The following is a 19590-nucleotide window of genomic DNA, read 5'->3' on the forward strand; positions in this document are numbered from 1 at the left end:
CCTTCACATTGTCCAAGTGTACTTACATATATGTAGAAAATAAATGTAAGATTTAAAATATTGTTACTTCAGCTACTAGTGCGCCGCTAACAATATTTCTGTATTATTTTCAGTATGCGAAATCCAATCAATTGAATTTTCATGACATTAATACCCTAGTTCTGTTAACAATGCTTCTTGATGCATGTATGATACACTTCATAGGAGATCGAGTATACCCATCCTCACTCAGCTATCGAAGGGTACTCAAAGAGCGAGATTTTTTTAATACTTTTTCTCTCGTGTGTCCCCCTCCCCTCCCCCTTTCACAACTACCTGCATGCATGTGCATGTGCAGGAGCGGGAGCGAGAGAGATTGAGATTGCACTGGCTGCAGCCTACGTTGCGCGCCTACGCCGCCGCTCTGCCGACGTCGCGGTAGAGGCGCTGTGGTCGTAGTTTGAGGCCCCAGTGCGAACAGTTCATTTTTAGCCGCGGAGCCAGTAAGACGTGTTTCCTGCCCTCATTCTTTGAGTCTGCGACACGTTTTAAGTGCTCTTCCCCAATTGACAACAGCAAAAGCAAAGAATAAAAAACAAAACATAGTAAAAAAAAACAAAAACCATCGTGACAAAAATTGTTTGTGTTTTTAAATCAGTTCTAAACCCGAAAAGGCTTGATGAAAAACGCAAAAGAATCCGAAAAACTAACTGAACGAGCGAAAACTTGACTTGAGTGTTGTTTGAGAAATCGAGAGGGATAAAAAACAAATCATAACATAAAACTGCACGAAAAATGAAAAATTTTCTAATATTCAAAATCTTGCACAAGAAATACAAAATCAATTAAAGTGAACTCTAACCGAAAGTTGTACAAAAAATAAAAAGCAAAACAAACCAGCGAAGAACAATCCGAAGAAGAGCAAAGTGCAGGAAGGAAGGAAGTGGATAAGGACAAAAAGGAAGCCAGCTCACACACACACACCCACACAATGGCCGTGCCCTTTTATTTGCCCGAGGGCGGCGCCGATGACGTAGCGTCGAGTTCATCGGGAGCCTCGGGCAACTCCTCCCCCCACACCCACCCACTCCCCTCGAGCGCATCCTCCTCCGTCTCCTCCTCGGGCGTGTCCTCGGCCTCCGCCTCCTCGGCCTCGGCCTCGTCATCGTCTTCGTCCTCCGCATCCTCGTCCTCGGACGGCGCCAGCAGCGCCGCCTCGCAATCGCCGAACACCACCACCTCGTCGGCCACGCAGACGCCGATGCAGTCTCCACTGCCCACAGACCAGGTGCTGTACGCCCTCTACGAGTGGCTCAGGATGTACCAGAGCCAGCAGAGCGGTAAGTCTATAAAGATCTCAATTCTCCACTCTTAGGAAATTTTGAATTGATTGACAATCCGTTTACCTCGCATATGTACTTAGAAAAGGGGAATATTACCAGGAACTTTCATTTCATATACGTTTTTTTTTTAATGAAAAGTGACTAAGAAGTTATCTTATCTTAATTATTTAATGCCCAGAATATAAAACGTATGTAATTCTCAGCCACTATTAAACAAGTTTTTTTAAATGCTTAGAGCCCAACACCTTACTTGAAGTCGATTAGTCCATTATAAAAATAAATCAACGCATTTCAGATGCTTCTAAATATGTATTTCCAAACTTATAAATTCGTACAATAAAGAAATGGCTACGAAAAAGAATTTTTTTTTTATAAAACTGAATGAATTTGTAAATACAAATTTATCAAATATTTTTATTTAATTATCCGCTGAGAAAAATATATCGAATTTAGTCGAAAAGGAAATGGAAAGAAACTTTGATTAGTATTTTGGATTATTGCTTTTTAAAAGGAATATGGTATTGTCAAGTGCTTAAGAAAATTTCTGGACAGAGGGCTTCCCTCATTTTTAAATGGGTCAGCAATTAGCCAAGTTGCTGTAACGTTATTTGTTAACTGCTTCAGTTCCCCTTGTGCAAGTTTCACTTTTCAAGGTTGTTGACTCATCCAGTTTCGAGTAACTGCGTCAACTGCATCCCGGTTGTTTTTGTTTTCTTTTACCCAGTTTTTTTTTATATATATTTTGTGTATGGTCAGGTCAGCACTTTGTCAGCTTATCAGCGAAAAAAAAAATAAAAAGGCAGAGCGGAAGGCAAATTACTCGGCCCATTCGAAAGGAAGCCGAAAGAAACGGTAATTCAATAAAAATTAATCGAACAAGTTCAAAAAGGGGAAAATTGAGAAGTAATTGAGAAGTTTCAATGGGGGAGGGAGCTGGCCAAATTAACGAAGTCACAAAAATGCAAAAACACAATCATGTGGGGAATTACTGGATCAGGTTTCAATGAATAACTTGATAGATAAGAAATATTACACATTCATACGAAAGTGCGAATCTTACAAATTAAAAAATTCCGCACGGGGACACAAATCTTCAGATGCTATTCACATCTTTATATATGGTATACATACTAGACACTAGACTAGACACTAGAAATAAAGCAGTAATGGTGGCAACTAGCTCGATAAATTCCGATAAGATGGATTTCGCTCGGTCAAAATCACCTAAACTAGGCTTATAAATCTCCCGCTAACCACGACTTAAATCTGTTAGTGTGCTGAGCTCCAAGAAAGAAACACCGATACAGATGCAAGACAACTGCCAAGTTGGCTGTCATGCGATATTGGCCGTATATCTGGGCAAAAAATTGGGCGTGTGCTGGACCAGCAAGAAAATAAAGACCTGGCTGAAACCAGGGGAACCAGGGGAACATGAACATAAACCAACGGGCAATAAAACAGAGCTGGGAGCACAGAGCTAAGCACGTTTAATTGGCACGCGCCAAACTCGAGTCGAATGTCTTACTTTTGAGACTTTTGAGTGAGTGTGTGCCTGTGTATCTGGATATCTGCAAGATATCTATCTCGAGCGTAGTGCTCGTATGTCTAACCACTCGACTAACCCAAATTATTAAACGCCATTTGACCTTAGGCAACTAGTTTTCCGATTTTGCAAAGGGGGCCAAACGGGTTGAGGGTGTGGGCCATTTGCAAAGTGTTTGACTTAACGGTTGTTTAAGTAGCTTTTGTGCTCGGCCACGTTGAGTGCGGTCAGTTTTCATTGTTTTTCTTTTTTTTTTTTGCGCGCGCTTTTCATGTTTGCTTTGCGGTTTTTCATTCGCGTTCCTTAATTTTGTGTTGCCTTTGCATAATAGATTTTGTCGCTGTCGATGATTGCCAGCTGCGCTCTTTGGCTCCACCGAACAACCGAATTGTTATTTTATATTATTTTGCTCTTTTATTTGGTTTGTTACCTTTTTTGCTGTCAGCAACAGTTGGTCAAACGAAAAAACAGCGTTCCCTTCTCGGACTTGCAGTGAGTCACGTTTGGGCGTTTCAATCATTTTTCGTCTAAAATATAATTTATAGATGTTTGTTGGGCTTCCGAGAGCTGATGTCAAGTAACAATTCGAATGCAGGGCGTTTTTTTTGAAATTATTAAAACCTTTCGAATGAGACGAAACACGAAAGTGATGTTCCCTACTTTATCTCATTTTCCCGAACCACATCTAAGCCCCTACTCAACACTTGCCGATCATGTACTTCAGTTAGCCACTCAAGAGGATAATTTATCTAATCGTGACACATCCCGAAACTAGTGAACAATGCTTAAAGCCCTTGAAACGAGAAAGGGATAAACTGTAGTTAACCAAGAAGCGAGAACCCTTGTTCCTGGTTCCCCCAGCTCTGCCATATACATACAAACATATGTACACACATATATGTATGTATGCAAGGCAGAATCACGGAATACTTTTAGCCACAAACGCGCTTAGTCATCAGCCAGCTATCAACCCTAAAAGCCTAAAAATGCGAGGCGCAAACAACCCCGACAAAAATTCCTAAATACCAACAGAGCTTTTCCCTACCAAAAGCAAAAAAAAAAAAAAAAAACGGCAGGGAGCCTTTTGTTTTGGAAGAGGATTAAGCATCCAAAGCCCACCCTGTAACCCACTCCGAATGGCGCCCAACAAAAGGTGCAATGACAGCAGTGGTTCCCTAATCAGTGATGGGAAAAGGTACTTTTTATTTGTTAGGTACTTGGGTGCAGATTGGAAGACTCATATTAAAAGGGTACCCCTAGAAACAAGGTACAAGGTAAAGTGCAGGGAGGCGGCCTATTACGGTTTTGGTTCAACATTAAGTTGTTTACATTAAGTTATTGTTATAGATAGTAATATAGTATATAGTGCATAGATAGTAATGTGTACTTACCTAGGTACAGTGCGGAGTACAATCACTGTTTCCATAACTGTTTCCACCGCACTCAACCCGCACTTTTAGTCGCTCTGCTTTGGCTTGCAAATTCGCATCATTCGCTTGGCTTGGGCTGGTTTTTGCTGTTGCCAACAGCTGTTCTGCTGCTAGGCGTTGTTTTTCGCTGCCGGCGTCTCTGCCGCTCTTGACATTTTCAACCATTTTGTTTTGCTCGGCAACTTCGTGGATGCCGTTGCCGAAGCTAACTGTAAAAGAGGCGCCATAATGGCGGCAAAAATGGCGACTCCTGCCGCATCCTGCCTGGCAACAAAGCACAGCTGACTGCTGCGCAGAAAGAGCGAGATGGAGGCATGCCAGGAGAAAGAGAGGGAGCGCAGGGGCTCCGATTAACCGCAAGTTTTGAACTCCTCTTTTTCCAGTAAGGACTCCCAAAGGGGGCAGGAAAACGCGAGGAGGGTTGCATAGGAGGTTTTGCCTCCGCTTTTCATCATCGTTATTTCCATCTCGATTTGTTTGGCCTGTTGCCAAGCTGATTTATACGTACAGACAAGGCTTTTTTTAGCATATTTTACATTGCTTTTTTTCTGTTCCTCAGCCTCTCTGGCTTTTTTCTTTTTCATTTTTCGCTGTTATTACGGTTTCGCCTTTACATTGACCGTGATTTTCGGCTTCCTTCTGGTTTTGCTTTGGATTTCTTTATTTTTCCCTTTTTATTGACTTGCGTCGTCCGTAATTGTTACATTTCATTTAAGTTTTATATTGTCTTACAGCTCAGTTTTTTATGACTTTGCTGCTTTCATAAATTTGGCATAAACATTCTTGATGAGCTGCCCGAAACAGCTGCGACAAATCGAATCGGAAGTCTTTACTCGAAAATGATTTGCTCATAAAAGTTCAGAGTAGGTTGTGAGCAAAGAACTTGTAAAGCCACAATTTCCATCTAAAGACAAAAATCCAGAAAAAATTGGTTTATTAAAAATGGTATAAAACTTATATTATATCTTATATTTATATTATATTATTTCTGCATATCGTAATTTAGAGTCATTCGAGGTTTTCGTAATTACTTTAGGTTTCTACGATTTTTTCAAACTATTTAGACTGTCAGCTATGGCAGTTGTTTACATTTCACACCACTCAGCGCAATGAACTTTACACATTTTTCAAGTTTAAATGCCCGCCAGGTACTTTGCCTAATAAGAAAAAAATATCACCTGAATGCGAGTATAAACTTGACACTTTTGAGCCACTATAAGCGACGGGACACGGCTGAATCGGGCTCAGACGGCAGTCTGCCAGGATGCCTAAGTTGGCTTTTGATTAAGTCTCCGCTGAGGCCGTGCTAAATTGTTTGCACTGAGGCGTTCGGGTTAAGTTCGGGGGCGGTGGGGGGCTAGGGATAGAACGTGCTCAAGTTTTTGTTATGAAATTGAGCCTAGACAAGCTAGGCAAAACCCCATCTGCGCTGACAACTCGACTCCTTTTCAGGAACTAAGGACAATGCAACTTGTGCGACACGCTCAAGGCAGAAGTGGAAAAGGATATGTATCAAAAGGCGGAAAACTAAGAACAGGATATTCTCATCCGCACAAAAACAGACGGCAGACATCATACCTGGCTACTTGTTATAATTGGCAAGCTGGCAACGGCTCCAGACACCAGTTAACTTTCAAATTTTCCTCGCGATGAGCCAGCTCTCAAAGGAACATTCGGTGAAGGTGTTCTCCGATTCCCAAAGGGAAAATGTTCCTTCGCGTTTTCCTTTGAAATTGTTAAAGAGCGCTGGGAGAGATCATGTTAAAGGGCTTAAACTAGGCAGGATAGTGGAGTCAAAGAAAGTATCTGCTTTATTTTATAGCGTTGAATGGCAAAAACATCGTTTTGTATATATATATTATTATTTTTATATATTTTTATATTTATTTTTATATATTATTTTTAACAGAAACCTTTTTATTTTTTTTGAACTTGGAAATTTTAATGTTCAACAATAAATAAACTACTGAAATATGAACTCTGCTTGGAACCCCTCCTATTTATCTGCTGCACGAGTTGCGTATCAATATCAACTTATTTGGTAAACAAATCGAATGCGCTTACTAAAAGTGCAAACAAAGTGCCAAACGACAATTAAATCAACAAATAAGCTCGTGTAATTGTGTACGCCAAAGGCAGTCGGTGGGTGGGTGTTTCAGTGGGTCGGTGGTTTGGTGGGTCGGTGGGTTGGTGGGTTGGTGGGATCGAGTATAGATAACCCTACGGGCACGCAAGCTCCGAGTGGTTGTGGATTGGATGACGCAGCGAAGACAGGCAGTCTGGCCCAGTCGCATATGCGATTCCCATTCATTTATTAATAACTTTTTGCCGCTGCTGTTGAGACGTGCAGTTTGCCGTTTTGCGGCTGCAGTTTTGCTTTTTTTCTCTCTTTTTAATTATTTTAATTGCGTTGCATCTGATCGAATGCTGGCGTACTGTTTTATTTATTGTTTAATTGTAATTTTCGCATTTACGTTGTTAATTGCAGCGTGGTGCTGGGCGGACATTCGGTTTAATTAACTGCTAAATGCATTTTGCCGTTGCAAAGACTTCAAATTTGGTTAAGTGGCGATGGCATTTATGCCATAGTTTTCACAAATAAGAAATCATGAGCAATTTACTTATAACTTGATTTTGGGTATACATATGTTAAATTTACCTGCAATATTCTACTGAAACTTCGAACTTCTCGAAATTCCAATTATAGTGTAGAACATTTTCTTCAATACTTTCTCATACTTGTTTGATCCTTTTTCAAGCTGATTCAGCCAGTTATATTTTACTGCTTTCCCAAGCCATTATTAAATGCTCCTCTTGGTCACAAAACACATGCTCGCCATTTTCCGGAAAATCCTTTGGATCCCCGGAAAATATGCAAACAACTGCAAGGACCAAAGACTTGTGTTTCGCTCAGTTTCCTGTCAATCGATGTGCATCGTATAAGTTCCTTGGGAATATCGTCTTATGCCTGATTTTCCTTTGGCTTTTTATAGCCTTTTAAGCTGTTTTCCTTTTGTTGTGTGGAGTGAAGGGAGGAAATTGAAAAATTGCATTTGTCTGTCGCTGATAAAATATTGAGCAGCTTGCACATTCTCCCTGGTTTTAGCTGGGCTGTCGTGATAAGCGTTTGAGCTATTTCCAGAAAAAGCTCTCATGGAGATTGGCAAAGAATGAAAATGCGATGTGGGTGGGAGAATTTCGGAATTCCATTCAGCTGTCCCTCAAAGGTTTCCCCATTCTTTAAAGCCGTTTCCAACGGCTCTTAATTCCTGAAATATTTAATTAAATTCTTGCATATTAGCTTTATGTTGGCTTTAATTGCTTGCGTGTTTGCTGGCCCCGTTTTGTTTATATATTAACCTTGCAGCGAGAAGATTAAAAGTATTTTAAACGCTTCGCGATGCGAACAAAACTGGACTGAGTTGGATCATCAAAGCCTAGATTTAGAATTGCCGCCGATATGGGATTTAATATCTTCATACACTTGGCCTTTGTTTTTATTATCGAGAATTTCTGCTGACTGAGTGAGTTGGATAATTGTATTTGTATTCTTGGATTCCCACGAGAATGAGGCGTGAATTTGATTCAATCTGGATTTGCCAAATCATCAGACAAAGAAACTTTCTCCTTGCCATCGCAACATTACGCAAGTTAATTAAATTGCCATGGAAAGAATCATCCTTATAACATCTCACGAGAACTTTCTCCTTCTGTTTACATGAATCATTTGACATTTCCAAATTTGTCATTAGCTTCCGCATATTTTTAGCCTCTCTCTTTTGGGCATTTCCTTATTCCACAAACTTCTCGCATTCCACAAATGGCTAATTAGCGGCTTACCGAAATTGGCCATTAGCAGCGCGTTGTGATCTGTAGATTGAGACTCGTACATAGATCGACACCTGATTGACATGCAGTTCGAGACAAAAACTGATCGAATTGTGCAAAACCCCAAAAAAGGCATTTGTAAAACAATCTTTTGTCGTATATAGAAAACCCAGAACACAGAGATTCTTAATCAGGCGTCGACATTGTTTTCGGAATTCTCTTCCAATTTCCTGAAGATCAATTAATTAGTCACTTGCCTTGGCCATGAGCAATTTTACCGTTCGAGTGTGCGGAAAAAACATCGGCAGCTGTTGCCTAATTAAAACGAGGTGACAGACGATCAAGTGAAACTTGAGTTGGCCAACCAAATTAGTAATCTCGCATCGTGACAGACGACAAATCGCCTTAAATGAACGACTTCAAATGTAATTTTTGTGGGATTTTTATTTACTGTTTTTGGTTGAGGTTTCAGCTCATTCTGCTTACACGTCGTGTGTGGGCGTTATGTGGTAACTGTAAATTGAGTTTATACACATTTTTGGCCAAGTTATTCGGCTCTCCGACGGTCATATCATGTTGTAATCTGGGGCTTTGCTTAACCCCACGTTGGAGTTCGGTGTGGAGTGCTTCTTTGTTCTGTCAACTTGAGCTTGTTTCGGTTATGTTTTTCATTTTTAAAATTTTAAATTAAATATTCATCAATAAATGTCAATGTCAAGTGAAGTTGCCGCTTGCTTTCGAGAGGTTTCGAGATTTTGGGAGACGAGATTGCAATTTGCTGAAAGACTTGGATGTTGTGTTGCAAAAAGGAAACATGAGATTATTCGGTGAATCCAAGAAGGATTTATTCGTCACGTTGTGTTTCAATGTTGTGTTTACTTCACAGATGGATAGAAGATTACACTTCATCTTTGATGATTTCTGTGTCAGTTTCAACTGGTATAAGTTTATTCATCTTCTTAAAAGATGAATTAGATGGTGTTTGGGTTTTAAGTTTGCAGATGTCAATTATTTTTGTGTAACTTTTGATAAGGCAGTTAAGTCTGAGAATAATCTATGAATGAATTATTAACAGCAAATCAGGTTGTTAACCACAACTTCCTTCCTATATCTCAGCTCGTCAATAGCTTCCTCCCCCGATATCTGGCCGATCCATGCGGCATTTCCCATTCCGTTCCACTGACCAAGTTATAGAACCCGCACTTTGCAAACTCGTTTAGCCCCCGATACCGATTCCAATTCCGATTCCTAAGTGCGACGCAATTGTTCGAGTTGGACTGCTGGAGATACGAGCACTCGAGCCCGTACTCGTATTTATTCATACTTACCCGTGCAGTGCGGTGACTCTAGTATATTTTTATGTGTAGTTTTCTTATACATTTTTTCTTTTTTTTTGCATTTAGTCAGCACTTCAAGGTTATAATCAGCAACATATGCTGCGGGTACGCCAGCCAGAAAACTGCAACTGCAACTGCAAATGCAATCAACTGCAAAGGCACAACTAAAAATGCATTTCAACGTTGCCGACGACGATTTGTTCTTTTGTGTGGCAACTAAAGCGAGGCATTTTTCACGTTTTTCCGCTGCCTCCGAGCTGTTCTTGAGCTTTTTCCGAGGCGTTCTGCTTAGTTAAACTTTTGCCTGATTGATGTTTGTCAGCTGCTGCCCAGCGGCCTTAGAAACGGTTGCAACATCGCCTAGAACCGATGGAGAATTAAAGTGAATTATACACATAATTGCATTTTTTTCAGTCCCCGTTGTTATGTCCAGATGCGACTGGCACTCGTAATTCAATTAAACATTTTGCCCATATTGTCGTCCGTGGAAATATATGCGAATGCAGCAGTTCGAATAAAAACAATACTCCTGACAATTGGTCACGTTTCGTCACTAACAACTGCAGTGTTTACAACTACTGAATCGCCCGCGTTCAGTTTTTCCACTAGGAAAAGCCTCCTAACACTTAAAATATGTATGTCATAGAAATGAAAAAGCAATATTCCAATGGAAGACTACTGACAAGAAAATAAATTTTCCCATACAATGCGTGACCTAATAGACGTGGCACAACTTAAAGAAAATAACACTTATCTTTAAGGGGTGTAACATGTACGCATTAATATACTCAATTAAACTCATTATCGCCTTTTTAACGTGTGAGTCATATAACACTAAATATAAAACTTAGGATAATTAGGCGTTTAATAAATCAAGTTAATCAAAAGAATTTTAAAGACGCTAACCTAAACAAAGATTAAATCACACTAGAGATTACATTTATCTATCTTTTTATCATTTGTCTATCTTATTTATCTTTGCTTACACTTTCTACTTATCTTAGATGAAATCACAAGTTAGTAATCCATTGAATAAAATGCGCTGTGTGATCATTTTAATTGACGCCTTACAGTTTGTGCCAGCACCCAATAAAAATATATATCAAATGTAAATGAGAAATCAAACGAATTGTGAGATAAATCATTTTCCACACTATTTGCAATTAGTAATAACATTTCTATCGTGCTTTGACTTTGTCTATAGCTCTTCAATTTCATACGAAGGGAAACGCCAATACAAATTACTATGAAAAGACAAATTTGGAACGTTTAAAAATATATTTTTGATGATTTATTCTCCTCCCACTCGATGGTGTTTTTCCGTGTGTACCAACATCGCCATTGCATGGCTAGTTATATAAGTTGGCCAGGCAGTAATGATCCCTGCCGTTGGCTTCGCTTCGTTTCTGAAGCTGAAGCTGATGCTGAAGCAAAAGCTGGCAGATTTTCAAGGTTAAAAGCGACTTTACGATGGCGCGCGGTGAGCGCACGTGAGTTGCCTCAGCTGCTAGCCAGCAAACTACATAGCAAACTAGTTTCAAATGCCTGGCAGTATCTTTCAGATACAGATGGTAAGGCTGCGGCAAGGAGTGGCTCTCAACTCGCTTCGCCTCGGTTCGCTTCGGTTTCGTTTGCTTTGGCTCGGATCTTGGCCCGCAATTAAATACAGATTTTTTGCGCTCTTGCAACTGCAACTGCAACTGAAACTGCAAATGCAACAGCTGTGGGCTCGTTTCGATTCGATTCGATTCGAGTTCAAGGCTAATGGGTCAAATTGCAAATTAGTCGCCTGCAGGTTGACAGTGAGTGACATTATTGTGTATCTGCACACTGACCACCGACATTGCAAAGCGGCAAAAAGACAGACAGACAGACAGACAGACGGATGGATGTATCGGCTAGATTGTCGGGCATTCCCTGCGGTCAATTATCGTTCTTGCTGGCTGCTAATCGGTAAGATACACGTACTTCTGCCGCCGGCTGCTGCTGGCGATTTGTATAAATTTTGCATTACAATCAATCATTTGTCGCTGGCCAATGGCTTTTTAAGTAAATAAACATTAAGAAATCATACAGATGAAAATGTACACCCAACTAATGGGGAGCTCACAATTTATGCGCATACCAAGTGGCCAGCTTGGCAGCGCATTTACCTATCAACGCCTTTGTTGTCGATTTGCATGAAATTGCAAGTAAAAGCACTGGGAGCAGAATACAAAAATTGAAATACAACTGGTAGTGAAATAGCAAATACAGATACGCTTCTCGTTACATGCATAAATGATGCTAAGCTGGAAGATTTCGTTGGCAGATACAGATACTTTTCAAGTTGGGCCACTCAAGTAGACCCTCTTGGCAATGTTTGCTAAAGATACAAAAAAAAAAAAACTAAAATACTTTGGGCCAAGTGAGCACGAGAATTGGCAATGACGTGTAAACAACTCCGATACAAATGTATCTTCAGGCGGCTTGTAAGATACTTAAGGCTGCGAATAAGTTGAACATTAGTGGTCATTGTTCATGGATACGTATCAGAAGTGCAAAATGTCGATTAGGTGGTGTATATGGGCAGTTTAATGGTATTTGGGGATGCCTCTTTAAGTACTCAATATCAATTTATGATTCAAGCCTTTAAATGGATAGTTTTATTGTTAAATAAGCCACATTACTTAATTAAGGGCCTTGGAGCAAAGGTAGCCGAAAGCCATTAAAATTTGCAACGTTCCAGTTTACATATTTAAGATACATTTATCTTGAAAACAGCATTATGTGGTTTCCTGCTGCACCGGCAGAAGATTTTATTTTATTGCGCACTGAAGCCTGTAACTGGTAGGGGCTACCTGATCGTTTTATGGGTGGTTTTATGATCAGAGAGGACTTGCCATAATTGCGGCGGGCTTTACAGTCAGTCGGCTAAGTGGCAGTTGGCAAGACAATGGGATCGGAACGCCAGCGCCCCGACCTTAGACACTTCCCTACATTGTCACTGACTCAAGTTGACTTGATTTCAGAGCCGGCCAATGCCGCCTTTGTTTACCTCATCCATTGTTGGGTGATCTTTATTACAGGCATACGTAAGCGAACTGTACATCATCCAAATTTTGTAAAGACTTATTTTAAAGACTTGGTTTAGTTGGTTAGCTTGATTTCCTTATTGAGTGCCCACTGTATTTAAATTGTTATTCGCTTACTTTCGTTGCAGCCCCGCAAATCTTCCAGTATCCGCCGCCGCAAAGCCCCTCTTGCAATTTCACGGGCGGCGATGTGTTCTTTCCGCACGGCCACCCGAATCCGAACTCGAATCCCCACCCGCGCACCCCCCGCACCAGTGTGAGCTTCTCCTCCGGCGAGGAGTACAACTTCTTCCGGCAGCAGCAGCCGCAGCCACATCCGTCGTATCCGGCGCCATCGACACCGCAGCCAATGCCACCGCAGTCAGCGCCGCCGATGCACTGCAGCCACAGCTACCCGCAGCAGTCGGCGCACATGATGCCACACCACTCCGCTCCCTTCGGGATGGGCGGCACCTACTACGCCGCGTACACGCCGCCACCCACTCCGAACACGGCCAGTGCGGGCACCTCCAGCTCATCGGCGGCCTTCGGCTGGCACGGCCACCTCCACAGCCCCCTCACGTCGACCTCCACGCCCTTATCGGCGCCAGTGGCGCCCAAGATGCGCCTGCAGCGCAGCCAGTCGGATGCGGCCAGACGGTGAGTAGCCAGCGATGCAGGGTGCCAAAAGACACACTGCCTGGGTGGTGCAAATCCAGTGGAACTGGAATTCAGATTCCGATCGATTGGCCTCCAGAATGAGACGGGAAAGTTCCGAACTATGCGAGTTTTAGATGCCACTTAGGCTACATTCCATATATTCCAATTAGAGATAAAGGCGTCTAATTTAATTAAAGAAGAATCCATCGCGAACTCTAGTTTATGCTACAAATCGTAGCAGTAAAATTGATGCCTATACTCGCATTTAAAATAGAGATACATCTCTAATAGAATATAAACTAAAATTCATTACACACTGGCTGTGCAATTGATTCAAACTGAAGTGCCAAGTGTAATAGCAAGATTATTCATCGCAATCTCGACACCTTTCGCCCCACTCGACCCCTTTTCCCATTCCCATGACAGAACGCCAAGTTTTTAATTAATGAAATCGCAAAGTTGTCGCTGGATTAAGTGCACACACAATTAGCAGCATATAGTGCTATACAATCCCGAACCCGTACCCGTACCCGAATCCCAATCCGAACCGACTGATAATTGCTCATGACGTTCCCAAGTCAACCGTCTATACAATGTGCAGCGATATTTATAGTGCCCATTATGCGTCTCTTCCCACAGCAAGCGATTGACCTCGACGGGCGAGGATGAGCGCGAGTACCAGAGCGATCACGAGGCCACTTGGGACGAGTTTGGCGATCGCTACGACAACTTTACGGCCGGCCGGGAGCGTCTGCAGGAGTTCAATGGACGCATCCCGCCCCGGAAGAAGAAGAGCTCCAATAGCCACTCCACCAGCAGCAATAATCCAGCCTGCCACACCGACAGCCGCCAGCCCGACAATGCCTCCCAAGCGGAGAGCGGTGCCACCAATGGCCACATCAGTCAGCAGCGACAGGTGGAGCGCGCAGAACGGCAGAAGGCGAAGGCAGAGAAGAAGGTAAGAGTTGGCCACCAATCCTAGAAAGGACTACGCATACATGATCAGCATCACTACCCAAATCCCTTTTCCCACTTGGGTGTCTGCATCTACTCTTATCCAAGTTTAGTGCGTAAAAAACAAACTAAGCAATTTGTAGTTGGCGGTTACAATTGCTAGTGGCGTTCAAGAAAACATAATAGAAACTGCAAGAGAACTTGCCATCTATACATATTACCTAAAAATATTTCAAACAGACAGGCCCCTCTGTGCTAAAGTCCCCCAAAACTATCCGGCAATTAGAATAACAAGAGGATGTGAGTTGGGGAGTTCATTAACTCGGGACTTCACACATCTGCTAGCAGTTTGTGCCTCCAAAGCCGCGGCACGTGGCAAACATTTTTCAAAGGCTCAACTAGAGAGTACGGCTAAAAATACGCGGCCAGGAATGACAAATTGCCGCAGGCGATAGGAGTCGCAGATTCGGATGCAGATACGATACGCTCGCGAATGTATCTGCATTTGGTGGAGTGTGCGGCCCGGGCATGTATAACACTTTTGCACATGCTAAATGTGCGATAAAAATTAATTGCGCAGTGCGGAGTGAAAGAGTCGCTCTTGTCACTTGTCTCCGCTTTATGTTAATCAAGACAGGCGCCTCCATATAGCCACATGTGCCACCGACCGCCCGCCCTCTCCCCCTGCACCCCCTTAAGTCGGGCCTTTGTGTATCGGCCCTCATTGAGCTCACTTTTTTACGCGTCGCGTTTTTTAGTTTTAGTTTCTTGCGCGTTTGCCTGCGCAGTTGAAAGAAATGCAAACTTGAAGAAATTCAATCGCAATCGCATGACACACACATTGACTCAGACCTGATACCATTTCCAGTCCAGTTCGGTCCTACATAACACGAGTATATTATTCCTATTCACTGCTCACTGCGATTTGTTTTTATTGTAATTCATATTGCCTCTGCTCGGCCCGTTCTTATCGCCCATCGCTTTGTGGGGGCTCATCCTTGGGGAGGCTGCCGACTGATCGGGAAGCTATATGCCCGTACGGCAGCTCCCTCGGCTCCCTCGGCTCGCTGGGATCTGACCTTATCCGAGTCTCCGTCAGCTGCTAAATGAGAGCGTGAGAAAGTCCGTAATCGGAAAGGCACAGGCGGGCAAACTAGTGCTGCTGCAGATGTAAATGCATTCTAATTACTCTAATTAACTCTGTTTCAGTCAGGGTTTGAAGAGTGGAAAACTTATAGGCGAGGAAAGAGCATGGAAGCTATGCGCTTTCAACAGAGTTTCCGAAATTTCCAACAGGTCACATAATCCACAGATACTCACAACATAAAGCACATTTTATTCGCATAATGATGGTGTCTGTTTCACCACAATTTAGTATCCCACTCATACCAGAAATCAAATCAAAATATGGCCACATGCTCGATGGCCTTTCATACCATTAACCGCAGAGAAGAAGCCACAATAGTCCTATCAAAATATAGCCTAAAATGCGAGCGAAAACAGCAGAAAAGCAAATTTGCATAATAAATGCGGGGTCAGTGGGATTTTTGGTGGTTGTAGTACCACCACCTCATCATTCACACGTGCCGCACTGTGGCCATTGAAGCGTGGACTATTGGACAAATAAATGGTGTAAATTATTAAACCATTGATGCGGGTTGGGGGGAGTCAAGTGCGCTGTATAGAAAAATAATTACACCAGTGACCGGACAAAAGTTGACCGCCCATTTGGGTCAGGCCACATGAAGTGAAGTTCATCCGCCGGCCAGTCAATAGTTTCGCTTGATTTACGGCTCAAAAGAGGGGTTGTTCGGTCACGTGTGTGGTTTCAGATATTTTATGCCGCACAGGGGAGCTATTGCTTGAAATGGAAGTATTTCTTAAACGCTGAGGGAGGCGAGCGGTTCATTAAGGTTGTTCAAAAGCAACCTGTTCTATATATATAACATACACCTGAATATAACTAAATGCCATTTTTGTCTTCTCCTTCCAGAAACCGCAGAGCTTCACTTGGCCAACTGTTGTGACCGTTTTCGTCTTGGCCATGGGCTGTGGCTTCTTTGCGGCGCGATGAAGGCGCGGGAGACGTGTAATCGAATAATCCATAGTGAAATCAGCTAGCCATTAAGACATATGCCGATCTATACATAGTTGTAGTTAAACCGTACATAAGTGCAACGAATTTATTGAACTGCAGGATCGCAAGCAGAAAGTCATTAATTCGTAAACGGATTGTTAGATACGCAAACAGCCAACATACACGAAGGGAAATATGTATGTGTATGCCTAAGATTAAGAAGGTTGACGGGACACAAGAACAATATATTCTATTTGTCTATGGTAACTGCATTTGTATTTCTAAACTGAAACGAAAGATAACAATCTAAACGGCTCAAAGTAATGAAAACTCTTAGACTGGCAAGAGACTCAAATCACACTTATTTTTTTTGCTGATGCATATTTTTGTACAACCTTTTGAGAGATATTTACAAATTATACTAGTACAAAAAGAGAGAGAGATAAGCAAAAGAAAACTGCCACTTTTGAGATACTTTTGATAATCTTTGATTTGCATTTAATCATTTCCACACTTGCATTTTCATAAGCAACAAACAAAATTATGTCTATTGTAGAACAAAGTAAACTGCAATTTCAATGTCTTCGCATTTGTAATTCCGAATTGCAAGAAAAACAAAAATATTTTAAATATGTTTAACTAGTAGAATTTTTTAAACGTAAGTCCACAAAAAACACACACCTAGCTTTAATTGTTGAAACAAAAGCAGAAAAAACGCAACAAAAAAATGAATGAAAAATCATTAAATTAATTTTGTATATAGTTTTTATGCCATTTTTGTGATGTTTTGTGTCTACGGTTTATGTCATGTTATTTTAGTTAAATTTCTTATGATTTATGTTTATTTGTAATATTTTTTGTCATTGTTTGTTCATCATCATATTCAAATTGGTCTCACAATATAATAGTTTTAAGCTCCACGCCCAGGAGGATGATGGCAAAACGATTGAAACTTGGCCAGGAGAGAGATAGTTTTCCCATTCGTACACAATCTTTTTTGGAATGCACATTAATGATCTCTCACAATGGAAATTAATGAAAATTGATCTCCGCAGCTAGCCAAAGTTAAAAAAGAAATGAAGAGGAAAACATATTTTATAGGCAACTTTCACTATATGCTAGAATTTCCAGGGCGTTTCAATGCTAATCGAATACAGTGACATGAAAGCAAACATAGCGAAAATATTAAGAAAATCAATCAAAAAGAAAGAAAAACCAATTCCCAAAAATCGCATTGATCTCATGGATTTATACAATACAATTACATCAACCGTTTTTTACAATGAGAAATGTTATAAAAAGCAGAAAGTGAAACACAGAAACATAAACAAAAATTAACGAAAAGCTTAGAATTAAGTTCGCCAAGCGTTTTAGTTCTACTTTCTAGAATGTCTAAGTCGGTTTAGTGAGTTTATTGAGCTGTCTTCGGACACAAGTTTACTTGTATATGTATATAAAGCAATATTATTTGTGTAGCCTAAGTGACAGTCCCAATCAAATCAAATCCAATCCAATATCACCCAGTCCCGGACAATTCCCAGCAAAACAATAGACTATTTTCGCGTACACATGTATCAATCTTAATTTGAATTACCACAAAACCAAGAAATACTCCAACCATACCCAAATGAAAAATTATTTTTGTAAATTGTTTGCATCAAGTGAGCAGGGGGTTAAACTAAGGAACCATCCTTGCTTTATCCTCTGCTTATTGCTAATTAGTTTTCACGATGATCTCGGTAAAGTTTTGTGGCCTTGCGCCCAAAAGTCGTAAAGATTTTTGGTTTGCCATAAATACTCGAACAAAAAGTTAAAGAAAAACGAAGCAAATGGAAAAAAATCAGAATGAAACACAAGAAATTTATATTTTTGACCCAATGCTACTTAATCCGTTTTTTAATTTAAGTATCTTTACTCGACCTTGTATATAGCGCAGTTCGAATCACAGAATCAAATGCCATTTTTGTATAGAATTTCGTTTGGTGCCAAAACAGTGACAGATAATTGTCTATGAACCCGTGTATTTCGCATATTATACATTTATACATATATCGTAACTTCAATGATAAGTTTGATTCTGAAATTTTTGTCAACTCAATTTAAGAAACATTTCTGTTGTAGTTTAGTGATCGCCGGCAGAAAGCACTTTGTTTAATTGTACATTTTATATTATGCTGTAATATTTTAATATACATAAATATCATTATTGATCTCATGAATATGTTCATAAGACAACAAAAATTATATATATGAATACATCTATGTGTATGTGTACATGGAATAAAAGCGCATAAATATTATGTAAGATTTACGGAAAAATGAAAATAAAAGAAAAAAATATTTGAAAAAATTATAAGCTGTATTTGAATTGAATGGGATTTTATGCAATACGCATGCCTTTTGCTGGCATCTAAAAATTTATTTCCATAAACCAAATACCCATTCCACATCTCAAGGAACTTAGATATATGTAATTATTATAAAATTGAGTTGGATAACCAAAGAAATGTAAGTAAATATATTTAAAATATTTTACATCGCAACCCAAATTTCAGGAAACTTGAACATAATAATTATTTAATTAAGCCGGAAATGAAAGAAAGCAAAGAAATGTACGGAAATGCATTTGAAATATATTTGAAATATTTTACATGGAAACACATTTTACATAGATTAGTAAATGAATTTTTCAGTGCCTACTTTCAGGCAGCTATGAAAACAGATCGCCGAAGAATTGCGTGTGAGAGAGTTTTCCTCCTCCCCTGAAAATCCCACCTCCTTGGTAATTTTCAGGGTTGATGTGTGCGTGAGGAGGTCTTTTTGTTCGATTTAAATGGCCACTTGGACGGCAAATAACCAGGCGAAAGCCTAAACCAATTTGTAGTTTATATTCCTTTCGTGGCTGCGGATTAAGTGGCCATAATTGCTGCTCCTGCAGCCGCGCCACGCGACTTGGTAACGGGATACTGGGCCACGTTGGTCCCAGAAATGATGTGTTATTAGCGGCTTAAGCAGGCGATGGCGATTATAATGAAACGCGGCACCCGGCTGGGCAATTATGTTAGCCTGGCCACCCAAAAACCTCAGGCTCAGCGGTCATGACATCCGTTTCCGCCTTAAATCACGGGACACATGCAAGTGTCAATCAAAACGCATATTTAACCAGAAAATTATATTTTCATTGAATTCAGACGCGTGCGGGAGGAATCACTTGAGCGGACTGTACAAAGCGACTGCTAATCGCAGCTTGGAAATCTTACAAGTTTTCAATTAAATGTTAAACTAAACTAATCAATATCTCCAAGCCCAGTCCTTTATTTATGATAATTACTTTTCGGCTCGACACCTGCCAACAGCATTGAACAATAGGTAGCCAATGAATGGCC

The 19590-nt window shown here is 40.8% G+C and overlaps 2 protein-coding genes across 2 annotated transcripts in view; one reads left to right on the forward strand and one right to left on the reverse strand.

The window, feature by feature from the left end:
- Positions 1 to 413: 413 nt before the first annotated feature.
- Positions 414 to 18529, forward strand: LOC6546247 (cell death protein hid). Its single transcript, XM_001972818.3, has 4 exons — positions 414 to 1319; positions 12663 to 13173; positions 13813 to 14131; positions 16121 to 18529. Exons 1-4 carry the CDS (start codon positions 971 to 973, stop codon positions 16199 to 16201), a joined length of 1260 nt encoding a protein of 419 aa, XP_001972854.1. The 5' UTR covers positions 414 to 970; the 3' UTR covers positions 16202 to 18529.
- LOC6546253 overlaps positions 5182 to 19590 on the reverse strand; it is a 69228-nt gene continuing 54819 nt past the window's right edge. The window contains exon 3 of the mRNA XM_026977221.1: positions 5182 to 5199. The gene's annotated coding sequence lies outside the window, so the exon portion shown is untranslated. The remainder of the gene's footprint in view (positions 5200 to 19590) is intronic.

Source organism: Drosophila erecta, unplaced genomic scaffold (assembly GCF_003286155.1).
Source record: "Drosophila erecta strain 14021-0224.00,06,07 unplaced genomic scaffold, DereRS2 tig00000021-arrow-pilon, whole genome shotgun sequence".
Classification (NCBI taxonomy): domain Eukaryota; kingdom Metazoa; phylum Arthropoda; class Insecta; order Diptera; family Drosophilidae; genus Drosophila; species Drosophila erecta.

Coding starts and splice junctions, on each gene's coding strand:
- LOC6546247 (XM_001972818.3), top strand. CDS start 971: ATGGCCGTGCCCTTTTATTTGCCCGAGGGCGGCGCCGATGACGTAGCG. Junction 1,320..12,662: donor GTACCAGAGCCAGCAGAGCG/GTAAGTCTATAA, acceptor CTTTCGTTGCAG/CCCCGCAAATCTTCCAGTAT. Junction 13,174..13,812: donor CAGTCGGATGCGGCCAGACG/GTGAGTAGCCAG, acceptor CTCTTCCCACAG/CAAGCGATTGACCTCGACGG.